At 46.2% G+C, this 25,930-nt stretch overlaps 2 protein-coding genes across 3 annotated transcripts in view; both read left to right on the plus strand.

Moving 5' to 3' along the window:
* The first annotated feature begins 267 nt into the window (after positions 1–267).
* The window catches only part of ALPK3 (alpha kinase 3), a 30,140-nt gene continuing 4,477 nt past the window's right edge, over positions 268–25,930 (plus strand). Inside the window, exons 1-6 of one of the 2 annotated variants that reach the window (XM_065733730.1) lie at positions 268–494; positions 9,184–9,222; positions 12,344–12,465; positions 18,363–18,480; positions 19,622–20,645; positions 23,497–25,333. In XM_065733730.1, coding sequence (XP_065589802.1) covers positions 268–494; positions 9,184–9,222; positions 12,344–12,465; positions 18,363–18,480; positions 19,622–20,645; positions 23,497–25,333 — 3,367 coding nt within the window. The remainder of the gene's footprint in view (positions 495–9,183; positions 9,223–12,343; positions 12,466–18,362; positions 18,481–19,621; positions 20,646–23,496; positions 25,334–25,930) is intronic. The other variant, XM_065733731.1, reaches the window with a different exon arrangement.
* Positions 2,718–25,930, plus strand: part of APBA2 (amyloid beta precursor protein binding family A member 2) — a 289,129-nt gene continuing 265,916 nt past the window's right edge. The window contains exon 1 of the mRNA XM_065733735.1: positions 2,718–2,728. The gene's annotated coding sequence lies outside the window, so the exon portion shown is untranslated. The remainder of the gene's footprint in view (positions 2,729–25,930) is intronic.

Consider the following 25,930-nt stretch of genomic DNA (forward strand, 5'->3'; position numbering starts at 1 on the left):
CTGCACCTCCGGAGTAGCAGGGAACATTTTGGCCCATTTCGAGAGAACTTCAAGGAACCCCAAGTCCCCAGATGTGCCCCCAAGGATATTAGGAAGCTGAAGGTTGTTTCAGCACCGTTATGTTCCGACAGCCGACGAGCAGGGTCAGGTCGAGCCCAGCTTCCCGCTGCCCCCAGGGCTCCGTGCCGCAGGGGGGAAGGCCCCCCGGTCCGGGCCGCGTCACGGCCCCGCGGCCGAGTGACAGCGGCATGTGCGGAGCGGCTATAAATGCCGACGGTGATTGACAGGGCCGGCAGCGGCGCGGCGGGCAGGGGCAGCCGCAGCCCGGCAGCCGCCATGGGCTCGCCGCGCCGGGCCCTCAGCGACTCGTACGCGGGCAACGGGCGGACGTCGCCGCCCCAGCGGCGGGGCAGCGTAGAGGAGGCGGAAAGCGCGGCCTGGGCCTCGCGGCCCGACCGGCGCAACTATCTGCTGAGCATCCGGCCCCAGAACAGGTGAGGCGGCGTGGTGGGGCGGCGGTCGCGGGGGGGACAGCAGGCAGTGCCCGGGGTGGGCGTCGGAGGGTGGTGGAGAGGCCCAAGCGGGGCACGGCGGCCGCTCAGCCGTCTGGCAGCGGGGTCCTGTCCTCGCTGACGAGAAGCGCCGCGCACGGCAGTGGAAGCGTCGCGTCCGCTGTCCGCCGGACACCTTTCCCGGCGTTAGAGGCGAGGAGCTGGATCAGGGACTGTGTTCGGGCTCTGGAAGCGATCCGGTACGCGGCAGGAGGGCCGGCTCCTTGTTTCCCTGAGGAAGGAGGGTATTTGTGCCAGGGCAGAGGCTGTCAGCGTCGTGCATCTGTTTATAACAGGGCTAAGCTGACTGTCTTGCTGTGAAATCCTGACGGACATGAGCTTCTGTCTTTTTTTTTTTTTTTTTTGTCCTCGATATTCTCGAGTTAAACTTGCCTGAAGGATAATGCCCTGCCCTTTCTGCCCTTTCCCTACAATGAAGCTGCCTGTGTTATCTTCACCAGACTCTGAGCAAGGGGCCCGCTGTACAAGTGCTTTATCTTATTGCCAGAAAGGTATTTCTACAATGTAGATATGGGCTGAACAGTGACGAGCTACATTCCTGGGTTAGAAATGGCCTGAGGCAGGAGGTCTGGGGTAGGAATGAGGCTTTGTTCTCAAGGAGGGGGGGGAAGGTATGATAAATATTCTTTCAGCTCAAGAGTGGTTGAGGTTAGAGAATACAAAGCAACATGCCAGGGAAGGCAAAGGTGTTGGCTATAGCATTAGTTGTTCAAAAGAAAGCAGTTAAGTTACTTTGAATTCTCTAGGAGTGCTCTTCAACCTGTAAGCCCTTGAAGCAAGCGTGCTTCTTTCCTTATTGATGAGTTATAAATAATCCATTTCCATCATATCAAGGATTGAGGCCTGAAAGAAACTGATATTTGTGAAAATAAATATGGCACCAAAAGAGAGAAGAATATACTGTCTGGCAGTCAGATGTTAAAGCTGTGCAGTACCAAAGTTAAATTGCCTTAGTTCAGTTGCTTTGTGCTTGTATCGTAGTGTGTGAGCGAATTGCAGTCTGGCTGTGTACCATAGTATTGTCAATACCAGGAATGCAGATACAGCATTCACAGCCAATCTATGACCTCAGACTGTGCTTAGTGGTGCAAAGTAAAACTGTAATTGAGTCCAATTCTTCTGGAGATCAGAGAATAAATGAGATGCTGAGGCCTCTTGGTTACCTGGAGCTTGACTCCTTTCTCCCACTCCCAAATATGTTTAAATTGCAACTTTAATCTGTTTAGCCCTGAAGGAGGCTCCAGTCCATGCGTAAGCCTTACAGTGTTCTCAGCTGACTTCCCCAGATCCCAGTTTTGCTCAAGGCCACTGGAAAGGATGCAGAATGATGTGATGCAGTGAGCCTGACGTCCTCTGGATGTGTCAGTTCTGGGTCTTAAGCACAGTGACTTCAGCCCATGTCTGCTAAGCTCCAAAACCTAAACACCTTGAACTTGCCGCACTAGCACTGTGTTTTGTCTGCACCTGTTTCGTAGGTAGGAGTCTTACACCTTGGCAGACAAAGTGATTCTGTATTGCAACAGTTAAATCAGCAGTGAATTCATTTTCCACCCCCTATTCAACCCATTTGAATGCTTGGTTATCAGTGTATGGCAAGGTGATTTCATTTCACTGCTTAACTTCAGTGGCTGCCCCTCCTGTTGTAAGAGATACTAAATAGCTAAACTCACCTTTCCCTGTATTCAGAGCATCTTTCAGGTTCTCTAAGGAATAAGTAAGATAAAAATCCTGTTCCCTGCACTGCCTTAAGTGCAGATTTGGGCAAAAATATGCGGAAAAAACAGTAAAATTGCATTGCTGTCTATGATGCAGGGCAAGGGTTTGAATGAAGTGGGGCTTTTTGTCCTGTAATTAAATAACGTATCATAACACTTCTGGAAAGTAGATGGGTGTTGCAGGGAGACTTTCAGAAAGCAATTAAGAGTTTAATTAAATCCAGAAACATCTGGAGTGCTTGCCTGGGAGAACTGGAAAAGCAAGGTGAGTGACAGTGTGTACCAGCAGATAACATTCAGCAGTTCTCTATAATGCAGATTGATTTGAATTTGGTGGCTTTGAAGTTGTCAGGCATGGGACAAGTGATACAGACACAGAACTGCAGAACAGGCTGTTCCAGTGGTTGGAAACAAAAATGGGGTATTCTAATCCAAAGAAAGGTTTTTTTTTTCATGTTTATCAATGGCCGTGTCTCTGTATGTATTTCTAGAGTGATTAGCTGGTTACTTGCCTGCTCCTTTCTCTCATTCTCAAAGGAAGGGACTAGAAGGAGTAGTGACATGACAACTATCTTCATGAGGGAATATCTTCATGAAAATAAATTGAAGCTAGGAACACTTCTCTGACAGCTCATGGAGAAATTTCAACTGTATGCTTGCACAGGTGAACCATGTAGAGAACAGTCTGGATGGTCTTTCTTGGTTTCCTGAGCCTATAGCAGGAAAAGGATGTTCTGTAAATTGAAGGATACTGATTTGGAAACTGGGATGTGCTTTTTCCATTTCAATACTTTCTTCCATTTTCTTTCCATTAGAGAAATTGTTGTGGGTGGTGCTACAAAGGCCAGAAGAACAGGGATGTTGAAAATGGCTGTATATTCATAAAATCATAGAATATCCTGAGTTGGAAAGGACCCACAAAGACAGTCAGCTTTACCTCCTGTCTTCACTCAGCACCACCCAGACTTCATGGTTGAGAGCAGTGTTCCAAGGCTCTCTGAGCTCAGCAGCTTGGGGGGGCCTTTCCTCAGCCTCCACCTGACCCTTCAGCTATTTCTTATGTGTCTTGCCCTCTAGAGCCTTCACCATCTTTGTAGCTCTCTTTTGGATGCTCTCTTTGTGTCATTGTGTCATTATACTGCAGTGCCCAAAAGCACACAGTGCTGGAGGCGAGGCCAAACCAGAGCAGAGCGGGCCAGTGCCTTCTCTTGACGTGATGCACCACAAGGTAAAGAATGTCATCCCTTTATCAGAGTATTTGGGATATTTGTATTTACTTGGGAGCCGTTCTTTAGGAAAAGGTTTTCCCTTTCTTTAGGAACAAGCTGACTTGGGAGGATGTCTTATACCTTAAGATACTTTTTTTTTTTTTTTTTTGTAAAAACAAATGGCAGATACTTCATCTGAATTCAGGGCCAACTTGGAAGAAGTACTTCTCATCTAATGCAGATGTCTGCTTCTAGGTCTTGTTAATGCATTACCTCCTTGATGAAATATCTTTCCTCTGTCATAGCTTAGTCGTATGCAGATATTTATAGAGCGTAGTGACATTGCCTCCTATCTTTTCTTGGATGGCTGTTTCTGGTTGTGGTGGCAGCTGAGCTCAGGAGAGTACCTTGCCATGATTTTTCTGTGCATCTGGCTTTTCTGGCTAGGAACAGTTCCCAGTCTTGTATCTCTTGCTTTGCACTTTATATCAAATGAAAGTGAAAACGTCTGTTGCTATAGTAATGTGAGCTGAAAACTCAGGGTTGGTTAGTTCCTGAAAAGCATGGCTAGCTCTCCTATTTCAGATGAGTTCTCTCCACAGCACTTGGGCATCTTTGATGCCTTGCTTTTGTCAGTAAACAGTGTAAATCCCTGATAAGAGCCCAGCTGTGGCATCTGAGTGAATTCAGTCATCTACGTTGTCTGATGCATTTTGAAAGGAGGCACATCCAGTGTTTACTCAAAGGACAAAAGCAAAGGCATTAATGGTCTGATCTCCAGTTTGTAGGCTCTTGAGGGTAGAGATGTCTTGTTTGTTTGTTTTTCCTGTAGGTATACCTATACGAGTAATAGTGCCCTGTTTGAATACTGGCCCTTGTCACTATGAATAATAATCCCAAGTTTTCTACAGCATCCAGGTGATACTTCCTGGAAAGTCAAGTAGAGGTGAACAAATAACCTAGGTTGGATGATCAGGACATGGAGCTGGACAAACAGTGCCCTTCAAGAGCATTGTTAAAAAGCAGAATATGTCATGTTTCCTTGTGTAATGGGGAATAGTGTGGTTTCCTTGAAAACAGAGGAAGTTTCTAGGAGATGTGTTCCATCCTCACCCTACCTTGACTAGGGAGGGAATCTCTTGGATGAATGAGGCTGTTATCTCCCACTGACTGTGTCTCACATCCCATAGCATCAGATGGTCACAAAGGGGGAAGTTAGGAGAGCAGTAACAAAAAACCTCTGCTTTCATGTTTCTTTTCCAACCCGTATTCACAGTAATCTTCCACACACAATGAGTTACCTGGAAGATGTCAGCTTAGCTGTTTGTCTTGTTGTCCAATACTTGTTCTGCTCTTTGTCCTTTCACATTCCTTGTTGTCTTTCAACTAGAAACTAGTTAATTTGGACAGTAAAGGCAGGTATACTTTGAAGTACAAGATCTGAGCATCCTTTGAGTGTTACTGTGGTCGATAAAGGAGCATGTAACATGGTTTATTGTTCTCCACCTTCTCTTGTAACTGCATCTAACTCTGAACTGTTGCATGTAAGTCTGGGTTCATCTGAGCTCGGCATGAATTACCCACAGGAAAATACCATAGTTCTTCAGCCTAGCAACAATTTACTCTGTGACCTTGACAAGTGAAGACTCAATATGTCTGTTTTCCAGTCTGTAAAATAACAGTGTGTCTTGTGCAGCTCCATAGCACTCACAGCTACTTTATCACCAGGTCGCTGATAATTACAGCTGCAGTATGTGAAACACAAACTTTTTCCATGTGTGCATCAAGTGCTTGATAAGAAGTGGGACACATGGCAGGAAAGAGGTCTGAAGTGTAACCACAGGGCTTCATTGCAGGCTTTGAAAACTCTAAAATGAGCGGCTACCAACAGCTAAGGAAATGCTCTGAGTGGCTTATGTTTTCCTCAAGTATTAACCTTGGAGGCAGAGAAGTTCAGGTGCAATGTTATACTTAGAAGCCTGAATGTGCAAAACAAGCCCAATAATAGCAAGGGCCAGAGTGGCAGCAGGAGTGAGTGTCTGCATGGAGCAGTTTTTCTGTCCTGGGAATGTTGTGCTCTCTTGTGTTCTTGTGTTCTTCTGAGCAGTTTTTTTGCAGTGCTATTTCCATCACAACATAACTTAGAGGTCTAAGACTTTGTGTCATTGATGCATTTCTCTGTTTACTTGCTGCACTGGACAGCTAGTGCAGCTCAATTTTCATGCAGTGGAAAAGCACTGAAATATATTAGTGACTCTTGCAGTTCAAGTAGATCAAGTCCATCCGCTTGGCCATGTGAGGATGGAGCCAATGCAAAACATATGTTATCTTTTAAGCTCCTGTCAAATTTTGTGTGGGGCACTGAGCTGAAAGAATGATTTCTGTATCAGGGAGTGAAGAAATAAAGGAGAATTTCGAGCAGTGACTGCATGAAAGGGATTAGAAACGATGCAGGATTTAAAATCTATGTTTTCAAAGCAATTAACTTCTCATTCTGGTTGAGGTGATGTACCTGCCTAGTCCATCAGCCTGAGTAGTATCTTTAGTGATTAAGAAGTGAGTGGTGTTGACAGTTCTGCCTCCTGCCCTTGCAGTAAGACTGAAATTTGGCAACTGCATGAAAAATGGGGAAGACTGCCTTCATTTCCAAAGCAAATTACAAGTAGTTGAAGGGCTAAAACCTTTAAGAGGATGAAAAATGTTGAAGGCATCTGATGAAATGGAATTTAAAAAAGAGCCGGGGTGGTAGAAGCCACACAGAAGAACAGCAGAGGGGTTTAATTTTCATGGGCCAGTGCAACAGCAGTTAATAACCATTGTGTGTTTTCAGGGCTAGCTTTTGACAAGGTGTCCCTCACTTCATAGATAAGATACCTGCAGAGGATTTCCTCCCACTGGGGTTAGATATGTGTGGAGCAGACCTCTACAACCAATGTATAATCCCCTTTCTCCTGTACATTTAGCCCTTGATTTGCCTGCTTTAGATGTGTAAGGATAAACTAAGCTGCTGCCTACATGCATCAGCTTGCTCAGAGGATACGCATCTGCTGTAGATGCTGCATTTAATTAGCAGAATCCCATACTGTGTACACATACAAGTCTCTGGAGAGCTGAGAATATGGACGGTCCAATCCCAAGGCGTATCAGACTAGGCATGCTGGGGCATCTGTCGTGCCTTGTGCAGCAGTTCTGCATTTCCAAGTTAATAGGTTTGGTTTAGAGTCTGATGTAGTTATGCTGGTGCAACTGTGTGTGGGTATGCTGTAAACTTAATTAAAATGAAGTGAAATGCCAGCTGCCTGCAGGCAGGGCTGTTGTAGCTGCAGCTTTCAGAATTTGATCTTACTCTCTCTGGACTTAAATCTCTAGTCTGTTTAAAAAAAATTCCTTACTTCCTTAGCATATTGAGGTTAAACTTTAGTTAACATGTGCTTTTAATGGTGGTGACTTTTTTCTTTTGATATTGTGAGGGCTTCTCAAGGGACCAGCAGTCCAGTGTTCAGCATAATGTTTTGGGATATGCAGCGAATAAAGCCTGGGCTACGTGCTTAGCAATGGGAATTGAAGGTGCTAACTGCGTTTACCACTTGATCACATATGTGAGCACAAGGGGCTGAGGCACAGGTACCCTTCGTTCTGGCTCTAGTCTTTTGTGTGATTAAGAGACAAGACACCTCCCCATTTGCTCAGGCAAATAAAGCATGTTTAAAACATTGATTTGCCTATGCACACACTCTCCAGCAGGCATTTTAGGATCTTTCCTTCTGGCTCCTCAAGAAATACCCGTGTCCTTTGTATTTCTGAAGGTCACAAGCACACAGTTTCCCTTGTAGTAAGACACAAAACTTGCTTTTACTGTTGAAAAAGCTGGGAGGTGGGCCTATGTATGTCCGTGAACTGGGGGCTGTGTGGGGTTGTGTTGTGGGGTCACCTGCTGGGGCTGTTAAGATGGTTGTGGGCAGGAGAATGCCCGATCCCTCTGGGAGCGAGCAGCTCAAGTGGAGCTGCAGCCCTCCTAAGCCATTGGGATGTCTGGGAGCGATGAGCTGCTGGTCAGGAAAGCAGGTAATGTAAGGGCAGGTCTGGCTTGTGGCTCAAATGGATATCTCAAATGCTGGGGTTCAACTGGAAAGCCAAAAGTGCAGCTCCTTGGACTTCCCCTGTGGACCAATTCAATGCTTGCAGAATGGATCGGGTAGCTGACCATCAGCCTTTTTTGGCTGCTGTGTAATCCTTTTCTGGCTGGGTAACTCCTGAATTGCTGTATGAGGAGTGGTTGTTGGCACTCGGGATGCATCATGGAAGAGAATGAATCTGCTGCCAAAAGAGCAAGTGCCATCCTATGTTTTTGGGGTTAGAGCCGCTGATGAGCAGTTCCCACAGACTTCTATCTAATCTGCCTTTGTAGAACTACTTTTTTTAATTCTCATCTCTGTGGGTGTTCTTCCACTGCAGGTTGAAGTGCTACAGGGCTGGCAGTAGCAGTTTTCAGAGGTCCTCTGTAGTCGTTTCTAAGATGAGATTCTGTGTCACACTGACATCTATGTGACTGGGACTTGCACAGAACTGGGATGAGGTCGTTTGACTAGAAGACCATACGATTTGTGCCTTTCTTAGTTCTTCATCTTCTGTAGCAGCATAAAGTACTAAAATTTGGTTAATCAGTAGTGGTCCTCAGTCTGAGAAGGTTTGGTCCATCTGCATGTGCCAGTATTGGAGTGCAACTCCTTACATCGCAAAGGACTTGTCTGTGCTGCAGTCACCTCTGTGGCTGTGTGGCGAGGTTGTAGTGTATGTAACAATCCCATAGGGTCACATTGAGCTTGCGTGCTGCTGGCTAGCTGGTAGCTACTTAGTTGAACTTCTGATTCCCATGTTGATGAACTCAGGGACAAGCTGATGAAACCTTTCTGACTGCTGAGGGTTCTGTGCTGAGAGGTAATGTCCTACAGCCCCCAGGGGCTGCTGCCACAAAGAGACAACGTGGAGGATGTGGGTCCCTGAAGATGCTGTTCTTGGTCTGCTTCTGGTAAGTAGCTCATCCAGGTGTCTTGTGTAGGATTTGTATTTGATTTTTATTCCCTGAAATGGTTAATGTTACACCGTGTTTCTGCAGAGAAAAGAAATAGAAGATTCCCGTAAATTCCAGTTATTTTAGATTTTTTTTATTTTTTGCCTAATCCTAGTGATTTGGCTGGCAAACTGGAAAGCAGCATATAATGACCAGAGTGTTTTCAGCTTCTCAGAAAAGCTGGTATCTCTGTCCAGAGAAAAATAGAAGTGGTGAGCTGGGGCCACCTCCTTGCCAGCAGAGGTGTGGGCATGCAGTGAGCTGTACTCTCAGGAGCCGTTTAACCGAGTAGCTCTGCGGTGGAGTTGCCTGCTTTGAGCACAGTGCTGTGGACGGTGCATGGAAGGCTCAGGTGCTGCTTCTTGGAAACCTACCTGTATACATCTCCTTACTTATTCTCTGTGGTTAACGACTGTTTCATTTTGCAGCCTTTGACTTCAATTTACAATGTAGCTTGCTCATCCTGGCAGTCAGCCTGAGTAAGGCAGCTGTACCATCTTTTAATAGGACCTATGACCTGTGCAAAACAACTCACATTAATATGTCTCTGTAACAGTTTATTACAGCTCCTTTTCATGCTTCCTTATCTAATGTTTTTTATGCTGTTTTTTGCTTAGCTTATCAAGCAGCAGATTCTCTCTCTCCAGTTTAGGAAGGTAAAACTACATTGCATTAAACTCTGACCATACACTTGGCTGAATCTGACTGCATATGATTAATTTATAATGCTTATGTACTAATTAAAGAGAGCCCTGGAGTGATTTAACAAACTTATTCTGTGTGGTTGCATTCCTAATACTTGCCTGAACTGCAGATAGCAAAGTTGAATGTTTATTTTAATTCTCATGTTAAGGTGCAAGAAATATTCCCCTTTTGTGGACAAAGGATGGGTGTACAGTTTGTTCAACTACTTCATGATATTAAAGTGAGACTTCCATACAGAGATATTAAAAATTAGATGTGCCCACACTGATGCTTTCAAAGAAGAAATTTTCTACTTTCCCACCATCTTTACCATGAAGATCCTCCTTCATTTGAACTCTGACATGAAGTGCACTTGCATGGTTGGACCTTGTGTTTGGCAAAAGAGCACATCTGGAAATCAGTGGGCATTAATGGTTTGCTGCAGAAGCATGTAGGGGATTGATGGTGGAAGGAGAAGCCTCTCCATACCTCTACCTTGGTAGCTGTGGGATTGTTAACCAAAATGTCAGGAAAAGCAAATCACTTCTCAAATCTTCTTTTCCTAAGGATTGCTTTTGTATGGAAATCGCTCTTTAATGTAAAAAGGCTACTGAATTGCTGGTACACAGTTCCTGGTCTGCAGGGCTTTTTCTGCAACAAAGATGCACCTTCAAGAAGGCCCAGAGGAAGAGCGTCTGCCTCCTTATATCAGATGTCTTGAATGCTCTGAATTACTGGTTTAGAAAGCAATTTGAATTGGACAAGTCTCATTGCAGCTGGAATGAGTCAGCTGAGAGCCCCACAGTGCCGCAGTCTCTAAAACCTGCCTGTGACTAATACAGTGGTTTCTTTGAAAGATTAAAGAGACTTTCCAGGGCTTTCTGCCAAGTGTGCATTGAGCAAGTCTCCTCATATTCGTCTGCTGCGCCTGTGGAGTCCCCAGCTTCTGGTGCCACTGCTTTCCTAGAGCATTCAGTAGCCTTTAAGGTATTTCTCCTGACTCTGGGATTTGCACTGAAAGGACCAGACTCACTCCCAGCACTGCAGTGATGCACTGCTGGGATTAAACTCGGTCCCGAGTGTCTCTGTGTGTGTGCACATCACTACTTTTTATTTTTGAAGATGTTGAGCTTGTTGCTCTCTTGCTGGGTTATGAAATGGTCATTGATGTTTGGGGAGTTGTGACTGTAAGGCATTTACTGATCTAGGGCTGGGGAGCCTTAATGAAAGGTCCATCAGAACCTCACCAGCAACTGCCTCAGCACTGGATTTTCTGTCCTGTTCTCTGGTGGGAAGTTTTTTGTTTTGTTTTTTTCTTTTCTCCTGGGTTTGGTGTATGGAAAGGTTTCTCTGTTTTGGCAGCTGTTGGTATCCACAGTCCTTTCCTGACTGTGTGGCTGGGGGCAGAGGTGCTTGCTCCTACCGATTTCCACAGAAAGGAGCCCAGGCCATGGCATCTACTTTTTACTCTCTGTCCCACACCTGTTTGGCTATAGCTCATAACCCTTGTTCAGTAGATAAGTGGAGTTTGCAACAGCCCCATCTTTCATCCTCTGCCTTTCCCTGATACCAAGTGCCTGGGAGCTGGGTGAGGCTCATACTGCCCCCCAGCCCCCTGTCACTCAGGGTTTCATCTCCCTGCATCTCTCATAAACTGAGGCTGATGGGAAGCCAGAGTGAAAACTGTAGCACTGCAGCCTCCAGGTAAGTTTTTGAGATGGATGAAACAAGCAGTTGCTGTGGCTGGAGCTCTTCTGGTGCCTTCAGCTGTGTGTGTGGTTCAGTCCTTGCTGCAGTGCCTGACCTTGCTGGGTTCATGCTAAGTGTGGATTTTGTTATTTCCTGAACCGGAGTGCTTCCTCAGCAGGTAGAGCATGAGTAGCAGCAGTGCCAGCATCCTGCCTGTGAGATGGGGGCTGCTTGTGAGGCTGGCGTCCTCCTCACAGCTGTTACCATGTGCTGAGAGCCCTTCTGCTCATAGTGGTGCTGTGTTAGGAGTGGTCAGGGGGTTTGTTCCACCTCTTGCATGTCTCTAGCAGCTGATCACTTGTTTAAGGAATGTGTCTTCCACTGCTGAAAATGATTTAAGTAGAGCTGCTGGCTACCAGTTCCGTTGCAGTACTTGCTGTTTCTCCTAAGGTCCTGGCACTTGAGACCTTGGGATCCTCTCTCCCAGTGTAAACATGTAGTGTTTTAATTGCAGAGGAGAAAATGAAAGAAGTTCTTCCCTTCCAAGACTGCCCTTCCAATTGAAAATCAAACTTGGAATTAGAAGCTTTCCCTTTCCCTTCTTTCCCTTTCTTATTTATTTATTTTTTTTTAAAGAAAGACCTGATCTTTCAGGCCTGTGTTGGTGATGCTCCAACAGGGTTGGCATTACTGTATGCTGATTTAGTGCTATTCTCAAATAGTATTTAAGTGCCTGGAGAATCTAAGTTCCATTTTTATGAGATTCATAGATGGCACTGGCTATTTGGATGGTCCTGGATATTTGGACGTTGCAGCCTGAACTTGGGGGTCAGTGCATGGTCTCATGAAGTATATACTGTGAGTGACTACTTGCAGCAGCAAGAAGTGAAGGAGGTGTCACATAATTCCTGAGCACAGAAAGGTGCAAGCCAGGCTCAAGGGCCATGTGCTCATGAGTTGTGTTCAGTTCACACTTGTCCTGGAACTGTAATTGAAATCTTCACAAATAAAATAAAGTCCCAGTGAAGAGAATAACTGATAGTGCAGTACCAGGAGAGCAAAGCTACTTTCTTAGTGTCATGGTTTAAGTCTGCTGGCTGATCAAAGACATGATCAAATGTGATCCAGAACTAAAATTATACTTGACATTCATTACACTAATAGCTTCATAGACAAAGGAGATGTGTCCCAAATGACACTTTAAATTGACAGAATCATCTTAAGAATGAAAAAACAGTCAAATACCACTGCTCTTGACTTGTGAAAAACCTGTTGTAGGGATGATGGGAGGGAAGGAGAGCATGTCTAACAAGAACGCAACATAGACTGCTTCTGATAGAAAGGGAGCCCTTTGATTTCTTTCTAGTACTTTGATTTCTAAGAAATGCTTCTTGAATCTTCCAGGAGCACCTTCTGCGCAATCATTTCCCAGCTGACGGAGGAAACCCAGCCACTATTTGAAACCACTATCAAATCTCGTTCTGTGTCCGAGGACTCTGATGCTAAATTCACGTGCATAGTGACAGGTAACAGTGTCTTCAGTGAATAACCTGGTCCTGTCTCACTTGCTGGACTTGTGCTAGTTAAACTCTAAAGTAGTAACAAGGCAACACATAACAAGTCCAACGTTGTCATACCACCAAGTAAAGATTCAGCAATTGCATGACAATTTCAGCTTTAATTTGATGAGGGAATGAGGGGAAAGCATTTGGGATTGTAAAGAAGCAAAGGCTTACAAAATGTCTCAAACAAAGCAGATTAAAGACCAGAAAGTGGAATATGCTCATTACTGCTTGGGCCAGTGATTGTCCTAATCTCTGCTTCTCTAATCCTGGATTCCATGGCTCAAGAGTGTGCAGTTTTGAGGATTGGAGCCAACTTTAACTCTCATTGTTGGCTATAAATTTACATCAGTGATAAACATGTGTATGTGTCAGTGTCTGAAATAAAAAACAGTTTCTGCCCAGTGAGCTAAAATCTAACCCTGGGCAGGAAGGATTTAAGCCAAGGGATATAGAGGGAGATGGAAGAGACTGAAAGACAGAGTTAGTGCTAAGGTACTGTGGTGAGAGGGCATGGCAAAGCATTGATGTAAAGGCAAGCAACTCCTTTGCTGGTGAACTTTTGCCTTTTAAATATAAGGATGACAGATAATACAACTTCTCTCCTTGTTTTTTTTTTTTTGTTTTTTTTTGTTTTAATTATCTGCAGCTTACTCTGTGAGATTCACTGGAAAAGCTTGTTAGCACTGTAAGGAGGAGGCTAACTCCAATATGCCTCATAGTCTCAAGTACCAAGACTTTCCTAGTATCTAGGGAATCCAGTTTGACATTATAAAGATGCTGTAAATAAGCTTTATGCATTGACATACTGAACCTGAGTTTTTAACTCTTTTCTGAGAGCCTCCTACTTTGAATTCTTGGCTATTCTCATGTGATTCACTTGTTTTGCAGGTCTGTTTTTCTGAACTTGTAGGGCTACAGCTGGTTCATTGACTTCATTGATGCTTAACTTTAGCAGATGACTCCCAGCTTCTATGGTGAAACTGGGTCTGCTAGGGATGCCTGCAAGCCATGCCCTTATAAGAAGGGCTTTCCTGGTTGAATTTATTAAATGGAAGAGCTTTACATATTGTGCATTGGCATGTAACTCATCATTTTGCAAACCTAGAGTGTCTGAGGTCAAAAAATGAGTGATGCTTGGATATGTTACGAGATCTTGAGTAACAGCAGATGCAGTTCTCTCTTCCTCACCTGAAAGTGTCACGGTGGTACAAACCCAGAGCATGACTGCTTTGTGTGGAGACATAAAAAAACACTGCATTCCCTTTCAAAATTTCTTTTAAAGTGCCTAGTCCTGGCTTAAGTCTGCCCAAGATGCACCTTGTGGTGGACAGTTCCTTCGAAAAGACCTCTTCTCTTACAAAGTCCAAGTGACACCATCAGCTCTATGTAAGAGAGCCAAGATATTTCAGTCAGTCTTGTGAAGGCCATGTCCATGTCCTTTGCAGCATCTCTCCTGGAAAAACAAGAGAAACTCCTCACTGTGCAGGAGACATGCTGCCAGGGAATACCTCTGCTTCTATATATCAAAGTCTGTCTATGACTCTGTCCAGTTTGTAACCATTCCTTGCTGCTCGTAGGCAGAAGGCTGCCTTCCAGCTTTGGATGATCTGTTGATGCTGGGTAGCGCAACCTGATGTCTTACACCAAATTGAAAACCTGATGCTAGTGTCACTTTCTAATAAAGTGAAGAAAAGCATCAAATGAGCACCTTCAGCATGTAGCCTATTGCAGTATTTTTACACTTAATAAACTAGACTGGGGGTATCTTTATGCACTTAAATTAATAGACTGCTCCCCAAATTAGAAATTTTAATTGAAAAGCTTTAAAACTTTAAACAGTTCAGACCGCCTGTACCATGTGGTCACTCTGAATGCCTTGCATGTGGTCCTGTGGCCTGCTCTAGAAGCTGAGGATTTATTTGGGCCACAGGGGCATAAAGTGCAGGGGAAAGTCCACTTGTGAAGTCTAACCAAGTGTTCAGATATTTCCCCTTGTCATTGTGTTTATATTCAAATAGGAGTTAGTGCAGGCAGAAGGGAAGTGATGATTGCATCCCTGGCCAGTGGCTGATGTGGAACCAGCTCAGTCTCAGTGCTGTGGCTGGAGTCCAGGGGCACTTTGGTTCATAGCCTTACAGGAGGCAAATGGGAGACTGTCAGTTACTCCTGTTGTGACTCCCAAGCTCCATTTGCAGTTATGTGACCTATAATGATGTTTTTTTTAATGCTTTTTGACTGATAATGAGTTCCAGTGCAGCCCCTTATCTGTGAATACCAGAGACTCACTGGTCTTGTCCTGGGAAGGCAGCACAATGCAAGTATTTGAAGAGCCAGCCTCCAAAAATGTTCTGGGAGCAGCAGAAAAGAAAAGAAGTCTGAGGCAGACTTCCTGATGCTCTTGGGTGGTTGCACAACCCCTGATTCTCCCCTGTTTTCTGGTCCTTTAGCTTTGTTCTGCCTGCTGCTGGAGTGCCTAGTACATCTTATTTGATTGTTTTGGGTCAAATCATGCATCAGTGATGATGTTTTCATTTTTAGACTAAACTAGTTCAGTCTTTATTCTCTGAGAATAAAGAAAACAGCGAGATTTGATTTTGCTTTTTGATTTCTTACAGAGGAGAGGAACACGTTTAGCTTCTTTGCACCAGGTTGTTTCCTTGGTGGGTCTGTTTGGACTTTTAGACCTCAAGGGTCTCATCCTTCAGAGCCTCTCCCATGAGGGGTTATAGGGGTTATATTTACTGAGAGCAGCCCTTATTGAAGGTGCTGTAAGTGTTTCACAGCTTTTTAGTCATCATCTCTGTATAGTGTTGGCTGGGAGGGGAAATGCAGGCCGATGAATCACAGGGGCTTGGATGAAGGGGTATGGTTCTGTGACTGCTTTTTAGGGAGTGAGGCCAGCTCTGAGGGGTGATGACTGTATCTAGCCAAGACTAGTACATCAGTACCAGGTATTACCATTACCAGCTTACAGGCAGTTTTATTCAGCACCATTTTTGCCCTCCTTAGGAAGGGACTGACAAAGATCATTGGAAGTGACTCCTGGATCCACACAGGACCACCAGAAATTCAAAAAATCTCTCTGAGAATGTTTGAATTGAGAGAATGAATTGCTTGGATGGAGAATGTGTGGGGAGACAAAGAGGCTGCGGGTTTGAGGATGGGGCAAGTGATGAGCAAGTAGGTAGAAGATGGCAATACCTAGGTTTTTGGCAGCCAGGGAGAGAGGAATGGGGAATGAGTGTCATTTGCAGGCCATTGGCATGGAGAGATGCTGTTCTTGGTGAGTGTCTGAGCGTCTGGCCCTTCTGTCAGCATTACTGATTCCATGGCCCAGAAGGGATCAGATCTTACCATGACTTTTCCTCCCAAAACTGCCTAAAGCCACCAGATGGCTTGTGTAGGGGAGCAATGGAAAACCAAAGAGATTATATGAAGGTGTTTCCAAACTCTTCACCTTACCAAGTTTCAGAAGCTCAACTTCCCCTTTTTCTGCCCCATAAAATCAGAGCTGCAATTGCTTTAAACACCTTATCTGAGTGATGTTGAGCAGCTAATGCAAGAGCTGTTTTTGGATAAGTTCATCAAAGCTTCTCAGGCTTCAGTAGTTTCAGGGAAAAGAGTATTTGATCTAAACTTGGCAATTTCTTTGTGAAAAACCTGGGCTTAGAAGGTCCCCTGCACTACGCAGCGCTTGGTTGTCATGGTAGAGCAATGCTGCTGGAAGATGCACCTCCCAAAAGCTTTTGTTGATCCTGAAGACACCTGGGGAGTACAGTGGGAGCCTGTCCTCCTCCCCAGCAGTGCATGTCTGTAAAAGTGAGGTGCTCACTGGTTAAATGCAGGAGACCAGCTGCCAGCAAATCCCTCTGCATCAGCTGCAAGGGGCTGCAGGAGGGAAAGTCTTAGGAAAGGTGAGTGCTTGGTTTTATGAAAGGCTGTTCTGTTCTGAAATGTGCTGTTTGCAGCCACCACCACTTGTCTGATGGGGAGCACGTATACAAATGCAACAAGCAAGAGAGATTTCAGGCTTAATAAGAAAACGAGCCTTTTGTCAAGGCACTGAGCAGCTGTAGGAATTACAGCTCTTTCCAGCAGATGTCAGCTGGGCACGGACATCAGATGCAGAGGCCACAGGGGGACATTGCAGGGTTTCTTGGAAATGGCATGCTTGCAGTTCCCAGAATGAAGTACTGTGAGGGCTGTTCACAGAATATTAGGAAAATCTACCTGGCAGCTAGCTGTACTAATAGCTGTGGGGCCTTTGAAGGTATGTGCAAACAGCCTTGAGGAAGGGTAGGACTGCTTTGGATGGTGTGTGAGCTGAATACGGAAACTGTTTTGTTCCTCGTCCCTCGAGCAGGAGAAAATCACTGCATGCTCATTTGGTCCAGGGTCCTGCTGCCAAGTGTAGTCAGTAGCTAATACGCATGGAAAATGTAAGCAGCAGGGTCAGTCTGTGGTGATCCTCTTGCTGGAGTACTCTTTTATCTCACTTTTGTTAGGGGAGAAGGTTCAACATGTGCTGCTTTAGCTCTTTCTGGTCAAAGACATTACAAAGCAGCCAACACCAGGGCAGATTCCTATTGACTAGTTTTTACTCCTGCTATGGAACCTTCATTATGGAGACAGATGTACGCTGGGCTTGGGCATTGCTGCAGGCTCCTTGCACTTCGGTCTGATGCAAGCAGGTTGCTTCTGGAGATTTTCAATTAAAATTTTTGATTACCAGCCCTGAAATCCATGGGCTAGCAATTGGGAAGTGTCCTGGGTAGACTGTTGGCATCCTGTCCCTGCACACTCCATACACTCTAGCCATCGGGACTGGGCATTTGGGGTGTTCCTGTGTAGCTTGAGTCATCACCAGTGCTGTTTATGGGAGCAGATTGATGTGCAGACTACATTTGGGGGTGCTGGAGGAGGTCAGCAGCATGCTGGCCTCCTTTGCAACATTAGCACAGGGCTTTTGGCAGGGGATAAGCTCTAGACACCCACCCTGGGTCTTAGAGCAACTGCTGAGTGCACTTAAGCTGGGGCATGACGTGATCATTGAAACTTTTATCCCATGCCCTTAGGGTCAGCTGGGCTGTGCCAGGAGCCATGTGTGAAGCAGAGAGATGAATGGTAACCACTTGCTTAGGCAGTTTTCCTCAGAAAAATGGGCTGCTTTTATTCTGAGCTAGAACTGCTGTGGGTGAGAGATGAGGGCTCTGATCCCGGTATGCCCTCTTGCTCATCCACCGCCACCAAGTGTGGCGGGTAATGTGTGGCCATGTGCCCAGCTTGCTGGCCAGCCAGTCACACACATCATGATGTCATTCTACTGAAAAGGCAGGTGACATCTGTCGTCAAGTGACATTTGTAGGACACCAAGCTGGCTGTGATGCAATCAAGGTCGCTTCTGTTCAATGGAAACTTTGGAATCAGTTTACAGGCTGTAACACTTAGTAAAATGTTATGAGCTCCATGGAGGGACGAGTGCCTGTTTTCTAACCTAATCCTTAATCTCAGTGAAACATGCCTCTTCACATAAAAGTGACAATGTGCTCACCTTCTGCCCCCAGCCAGTGTTACAGGAGACAGCCATGTGATTCACTCCGCTCTGTTCAGGAATGGAGTGCTGGGATTTTTTTCTCAAAAATAGCTCTCTTCCTAGGAGCAGTAAAAGCTTTGGATAAGCCCCTCTGGTTTCCACTCACAGTACTTTCTCTGCTGTGTGATTTAAAGAATGCAACGAGCCCAGAATAACATTTATCCTGTTGTGCCAGAGCATTTTGTTTTGCTGCTGATTCCTTGTCCTTTGCTGTGATTATTGGTCCAGCATTCCTCACACTGATATCCATCCTTCTGCTCCCCAGGTTACCCACAGCCAGAGGTGACGTGGTATAAGGATAATGAAGAGATGGACCGCTACTGTGGCTTACCCAAGTACCAGATTTTCCATCATGGAAATCGCCACACCCTGCAGCTGTACAAGTGAGTAAGGAAGCTGGAGAGTAGTTGGATTTGCTGACAGGAGTGCATTTTCATTACTTTGAGAAGCTGGCTGCTCGTAGCGATTCCCACAGTGACAGTTCTCCAGTTCTCCCTGTTGCAGTTTTCCTGACTGTCTCTTTCCTGTCAGCTTTTCACTCCATATCGCATCAGGATGAGACTTGCACATAGGGATAGCAGCCATGCTGGAGGGCAAGAGAAAGAAGGAAGAGCAATTCCTCTTCCTGGAGCCTTCCAATGCTGTAACAGCATGTGCTGTCACAGTGAGAGTCGTGAGCAGAGCAATAAGACTGACTGAAATTGAGTGAAGGGAAAGCACTGGCTGTGTTCAGGGTGATGTTTCCAGAATCAAGCAGGACAGGAACAGAAGCAGTCCATAGGAGTATCCTGATCAAGGACAAAAGAGAGGAAAGGGCTGCAGCCCTTCCTCTTTCATAACTTCCACTGTGAGGTTGGGATCATAAGGGATGCCCAGACTACCAGTTTCCTTTATCTTTAAATTAGGGTTGTGTTTTTGGAGAGCCAGGCACACCACTTCCCCAGTGAGCAGAGATCTGTTGCATCTCGAGTCTTGGATTTGGGATGTTAGACAGACAGCAGCGTTGCTCACAGTCCTGTGATCCTTGTGATTCCAGTGAGGACTTTTCTGCTGCTCCAGGTGAGGGACTGATGGAGTTCTTGCAGGGAGCTCTGTGGGTGGGGAGACCAGGGGTGAAGGCAGAGGCACAGCATACATGTGCTTTGTGCCTGTGAAGTGAGATGGGAAGGCTTTGGTAAGGCAGTAGGGTGGAGGAAGAACAGGAATGTAAGAAGCAAAGTTAGGCTATGACAGGCTGAGAGAAAAAGATCCTGTGGAGGAATGTGGTTGAGAACAGAAAAGCATGGTTCTGGCTGTTCCACCTTCCTCATAACATTGTTACCCTGGCCCAGAGAGAGACAGGCACTGATTTACATGAGAATTGCTTATCTCCTAGTGCAGAGAGCAGGCAGAGCCCAGGGATGGAGGCCAGCATCTTTGTCTTCTGGCCCCTTAGAGCAAGAAGTGGGAAAGGGCATGCATGTGTAGAGAGCTACAGGGGCTGGGGAGGATGGGCAGGTCTCATGCAGAGCTTTTGGTTTCCAGGTGCCAAGAGGAAGATGCAGGCATTTACCAGGCTTCTGCTAGAAATACCAAAGGCATTGTGTCCTGCTCTGGCGTGCTGGAAGTGGGAACCATGACGGAGTTCAAAATTCATCAGAAATGGTTTGCCAAAATTAAGAGAAAAGCTGAAGAAAAACTACGAGAGATAGAAATGAGCAAGAAACGAGGGAAAGAGAATGTGGAGGTGGAGAGTTTGCAGGGAATGAGCCCGGATCGGCTCCAGAGAAAGCGGAGACTGGTCAGGGATCTGAATCTCCGGTCAGGAGCCTCTCTGTGGGAGAAAGAGGATGCAGCGAAAGTACACGTTACTGATTCTAAATCCAGATTACGAGAGGATGTGGCTGACTCAAAGGAACAGTCGGTAAACACGATGACGGGCTTACCAAGCAAACTTATAATGCCTTTGAAAGCAGAGGTGACCACCAATGGAGATGCCTCTTTGGAAAGCGTAGAAGAGAATGGGAATGGCTTTCTTGCCTACATCTGTGAGACAGTGGAGGATCTGGTGTCTAAGCCGTTGGCCAAAGACTGTGCAGCTAAAAAGAAAAAGAAAGTGGAGGATGCTCCAGCAGCAAAGCCAGAAGTTTTGAAGCGAGAAGAAAGTGGGCGAGACAGGATGAAGCCCTTGACAAATCCAAGGTTTGCCCCTCCTGTCCCCTTACGCAGGGGAGTACATCAGAGGGTGGCGAGTGATCAAGAAGTGGAAAATATTCCAAAGTCGAAAGAGTCTGTGAAAGCTGTGAATCAGGATGCTAAAGTTAATGGTGACATGCACTTCTCTTTGAAGGAATTGTATTTCGATCATCAAATGAAAGAGACAGCGGGGAGAGGTGAGGTGGGAACCAAGGAAGAGTCTGTGAGTGAGGCTGCCCCGCGGCCTGTAGGTGTCAGCAGGCAGATCGAGGATGCTTCATCATCCTCAAATGCAGCACCTGCACCGTCTGAGGGACAGAAAGACCAGCCCCCAGCACAGAAGTCGGAGAGGCACAAAGTCATTGGTCCAGAGGTAATTAGAACAGATCGCAGCCAATGTGGCGGCATTGAATCAGTCTGTGTACCCCAAGGAAGCTGTTGCTGTAGGCTTCACAGGTCTCCTCCAGCAAAAGCACCTGGGCTTGTTGTGCCCAAAGAGCCGAGCTTCCATCTCAGAATAAATGTCAAACGAGGTGGTGAGAAGAGATGTATGTCAGGCCATGCAGCCAGACAGCTGGGCTGCGAGTGGCCCGGGACGTGCTGCAAGCCCTCCAGTTTAATCGGCAGGCTGACCTCATGCAGAATGTTTCCAAATCAGTTCAACAGGGAGCACTGAATGGTTATTTGTAGCTGGGGGTGGATGCCTTGTGTGTACGCAAGACTGATGACATGTGTTCAGTTTAGCAATTGAGCCTGAGCTTCAGCCAGTATTTAATGAGCCCCCCATGCAAATGAGCACAGTGTGCCAGGTACGCCACGTGAGCCATGCTGGGCAAGGCATTGAATTTTGTTTACAGTGCAATGTGTATACAGTAGACCTGGGCTATTTTTTGGCTCTCCCCTGCTGGAAAAACTCTTGCAAGTCTCTTTGCAGTAGCAATACAGAGCCAGAGTGCTGCACCTGCTCCTGACCCTCACTGCATCTTTTAGTCAACTTCTATTTTTGTCACTTAACCTGAAGCATTTTTCCATGAAAATATCAGACTGGAAGCTACCAGTCTTCTTTTTCTTTCATATATTTTTTTCCTTTAATGACACCTTCTGAGGCAAAAGGTTCTGAGTCCAATTTGCAGTTGCCATCAGGATCTGGTGTTTGAGCAAGGGTAGTGGTATACTGTCAGTGTCAGAGGAGGCACATGTCGATTTAGAAATAGCCATGACACGGAAAGTAGGGCTGCTGGCTGTTCCAGGGGAGGAATTTCCTTTCTTCCTCTTCTAGGTTGCTTTAGCCATAGCTAGGAGCGCCCTTCATTGGTAAGAAATATGCTGTATTACACAGACTGGGACCTGGGCTCAAGGCAGTGCAGCCCACCAAACCCACCTTTAACATGACACGTCAAAAGCACATACAGTAGCATAAATTATCGCTGTGATGCATGCCCGTGGAAATGCCACTCTTTTTCTCTCTCTTCTCTGTTATTCTGCCCCTTGCTCTGAAGGAGGGTGGAGTCTATTAATGTGTGGCATCTCTGAGCTTTTGACATACATCAAGGTATTTTCCTTTTCAAAAGTCTGCTCACAGAGGGAAACCTGTAAATTGTCAGCCAGTGTGCTTTTTGAGTAGACTGAAGGGAATGCTTTCGATTTGAATTTGAATGCTTCAGCAAGTTGGTTGTGCTGGGGGAAGTACCAAGTTTGTGACCAAATAAGCCATGTAAAAACCCTTTGAAGCTGACTCCAAGTGTGTTTTTTATGCTCTCCAGGAAAACGATAATTTATTTTTTTCTCTAATCTTTCCTGTAGTCTGGACGGGGTCTTTGTGGGGTTTTTTTTCTGCATTTTTTTCAGCATTTTTTTTTTCCTGCTCTTGGGACATAGCTGGGCCTTGTGGTTAGGACTACTCTTTGTGTTCTGTAGCAGAAGGACTTTGCAAATCGCCAGCCAGTAGCTGGGCTCTGAAACTGCACCTGCACATGTGTAGCTGTTAAAGTGGATTTGAATGAAGATCACCCTTGCAGAAACTCTTGCTTAATTTTGAAAATGGTGTTTTTATTGTATTTCTTTTACGTGCCTTCGTTTTGGGTGTGTTACCAAGATTTGTTTTTCTCTGAAGTTCAAAACACAGCATCATAACAGCCTCTGTGAAGAAAATTAACTGTATCCCCTATGAAACCAGGACAGGCTGTTTCACTGTTGCTGTAGGAAAGGTGCTTTTCCAAAAAGCTCTGCTGAATAAGCTTTAGTTCTTGCACCCCAAAACCCCAGCTCCTATTCAGCCAGAGATGTCCCTGTTGGTCAGCAGCATGGTATAGAGCTCACTCCATGTGTCTGTCTGTGAACCAGTGGAGACCTTCAGGGAAAAAAAACTTGAGCAGCAGGTCCTCTGGGATCTCCTACCTCTAGAGCTTCTTGTTTAGGAGAAGTGGAGACTGTGCATTACCTGTTCCTATATGCATGTCCTGATGTTGCTCGCTGAGTATCATTCAGGCACAGCATGTATCAGTGTATAAGGCTCCCATGAGCCTTATTCTACAAAAATAGATAGTGCTTCTTGCCTGGAAGATTTCACCAGTTTTCCTCAGGATAAAGCTCAGCCGTTGCAGTGGGCAGCTTTTTAAAATGTCTGCTGCTGTGCAGCTGCAGTCGGAAACATTTGAGCTTCCTGAATGTCAAAGAAACAGGATGGTCGGATAGCACAGATAACATCAGGGTGTACAGTTTCACTGTAAATCATTTGGGCAGCCTCATCCAGATACTGTGTGACATGCCAGTCACCCCATCTCGGACTGGATATAGTGCCAGAAGGGTACTGACTCTTAAAAAGGAGCATGATGAGTTTCACACAAGGTCTTGGCAATTGCTGGTGAAAACGGGAAAATTATTATCCTTGGAGAGCCACCGTGTTGGAGGAGGTTGTATTTAAAGCCACTGAATATACTACCTCTTAACTGTGCACAAGCAACGTATTGAAAAGCAGCAGAGTCAGATGCTGAAATAGAATGGAAAGCCATTTTGTGCAGTGAGACAGGGCGCTGTGGGATGATAGCAAAGCCACGAGATCCTGGATGAGTGAGTATCAGCAATACCAGATTCGAATGGTGAAGTCTCCTGATTCAGGCAGAAGCTGGTCAGTTCTGCATGGTATAAATAGACTCTAAGCACTACCAGTATACAGACACAAGTGGTAAAATACTATTTCACTTCCTGTTCTCTTTTTTGACTAGGTTGCAGCAACAGCAGGACCGTCTGCAAGTGACCTAAAACATCCAGTGTCTGGCCCAACGGTAGACAGTGGTCAGCGAGCCAACAAACTAGAGGAGCTCAGGGATGAGGCACCTGTCTCCCAGGAGACCAGGGGGACTGGGAAAAGAGAAAACCCCAGGCTGAGGCTGCAGGAGACACCGAAGCCACCAGCTCCCACTGCAGGCCACACTCAGACCAGCAGGGAGCAGCCTGCCTCTAGGACACAGGCAGAAGGACATTCCCATGCATTTGAGGGCAGAGAGACGCAGCAAAGACTGTCAAATCAAGAGGTCAAGAGCCAAGGTACTAAAGAGCCATTGCCAAAGAAATTGAGCCCTCCAGAGCCTGGAGAAGATATTCCTCCTGAGAAAAGCACACATCAGACAGCAGTAAAGGATGAGAAGAACAAAGAGAAATGCGTAGAACCATCTGGGAGCAGGCCCTGTGAAGAGGCAGGAGGGAGCAGTGCAGCAGAGTTGTCTCCTGGGGTGGTAGGAACACCTCTGGGGCTTTGGGAGATTGATGCACCAGCTCCTGCTTCAGTTTGTGTGGCTGAGGATAAGCCGATCCCCGCTCCTGCAGTGGGGACATTGGTGGTGCAGGAGGTACCACCTGCAGCTTGCAGCAGCCAAGGGGCAGAGATTGCAGCAGGAGAGGCTCTGTCTGGGATCCAGCTGCTGCCTCCTGTGAGCGAGGACACGGAAACCAAAAAGGCGGATGGAACTGCCCCACAGGAGATGTTTCCAACCAGCACTTCAGGGGAGGCAGGTGACAAACTGGTGTCTGTGGTACCTCAGAGAAAGGAAGGAGGAATGCAGATGGCCACAGCTCCAAGCCAGCAACCAACAGTATCTTTGGATATTTTTGAAAGTGGTGCTGAGGTTCAGCCACAAGCACCACTTGCCCTGCCTCGCCCTGAGAGACCTCAAGAGATGACTTTGGAGGAGAAAATGCAGCACAAAAGCCTTGTTTCCTCTCTGAAGAACTACCTACTGCTGCTTTTACAGTTGTCAGAAAGCAGCAAGGATGCCACAAAAGAAGATGCTGAGCCCAGGGGTGAGGAGCAGCTTGCTGCAGAGGAAGCCCCTCTCCCAACAATAGGCGTCGCAGGACTAAGCCCCCGCACCTCAAGGAGGGTTTTGGAAAAGGTACAAAACAATCAGCTCTTTCAGACAGCAGAAAACTTGCCTCTGACCCCCAGGACATCCAGGCGGATCACAGGCATGATTAATGAAGAATTCATTACCAGCAAGGAGATGCTGGCTTGCAGGCCTGTGCCACCAAAGAGACGCACCAAGATGGCTCCTGAGGCAGAGGGGACTCCTCAGCTATCCGTGCCCTCCATTGTGGTGGGTAGTGTGCCAGCAGCAGGAGCGGAGCAGCCTCATCATACTGTACCCAATTTGCCACCTGTGATCTCTGAGCAAGAAAGCCCTGCTGAGCCTCTGGCAGTGCTTCCTTGTGCCACACCAGAGGAACTTGCTTCTGGGGCCCGGCGCAAAATATACCTGCCAAAATCCAAGCAAGTTGGGGAGGAAGAGGAAGTAACCCCAGAGAGACAGGGGCATGCAAAAAGCCCTACTGTTTCACCACGGCAATCAAGAAAGAGTCCAGCCCTGTTGCAGACACCTGCCCTGGCTCCATCCCCTCCCACGGAGAAGCGCTCACCAACCCTCACAAAGAAGATGGCCACACTGGAGGTTCCTAAGTTGTACGAGGAGCCCACAGGTGACAGCAGCAGTGACCACGAAGTCTCTGAAGATGGTAAGCCCGAAGAACAACCAGCAGAGTCAAAGAAAGCAAGTAACCCATTCAAAGGTAAGGAAAGGTTTAAGCCCCATGATGCTTACAAGAAGTCCATGGTCCCTGGCCAGTAGTAGCCAGTTGGGATCATATGAGTTCTTTTAATTAGCACTTTTCAGCATCACCCTTTAGCAGTGTGAAACCAAAAGTCTGTCCTAAGTATGTGCTGGATAAGTTGAGCCAGATGCTCATCTTACTGAGTGCAGGTGGTGCACAAATACATCTCCTGTAGCAAAACCACTAGGCTGCACATGGAGCCATGGTGACAGTGACTTAGAAGGGACTGTGTTGAGGTGCTTACTGGAGCCGGTCACGTAGAAATCAGCACTCGTGCAAAAGTAAACATCATCTCGCCGAATCCCTGCTTTAGTAGATCTGTATTTCCCGTATTCACATTGCCTAGTGTTGTTCTGCATTGCTTCTGGCTGAACCCCATTAAGCAGTGCTTTGCTGTGCTATTAAGAAAGTTTGTACCACTTACATCCCATCACATTTAGAGTTCTGAGACCTTCACTGGGAATGTGATTTTGTACCATGTGACACTGTGCTGATGTACTAATGATACTTAACACCAGAGTGCTAAACAACAGCACTGGGGAAGGCTGGCCTTTC

This window comes from Cyrtonyx montezumae, unplaced genomic scaffold, assembly GCF_038088225.1.
Source record: "Cyrtonyx montezumae isolate F1298 unplaced genomic scaffold, pur_monq_1.0 scaffold_17, whole genome shotgun sequence".
Classification (NCBI taxonomy): domain Eukaryota; kingdom Metazoa; phylum Chordata; class Aves; order Galliformes; family Odontophoridae; genus Cyrtonyx; species Cyrtonyx montezumae.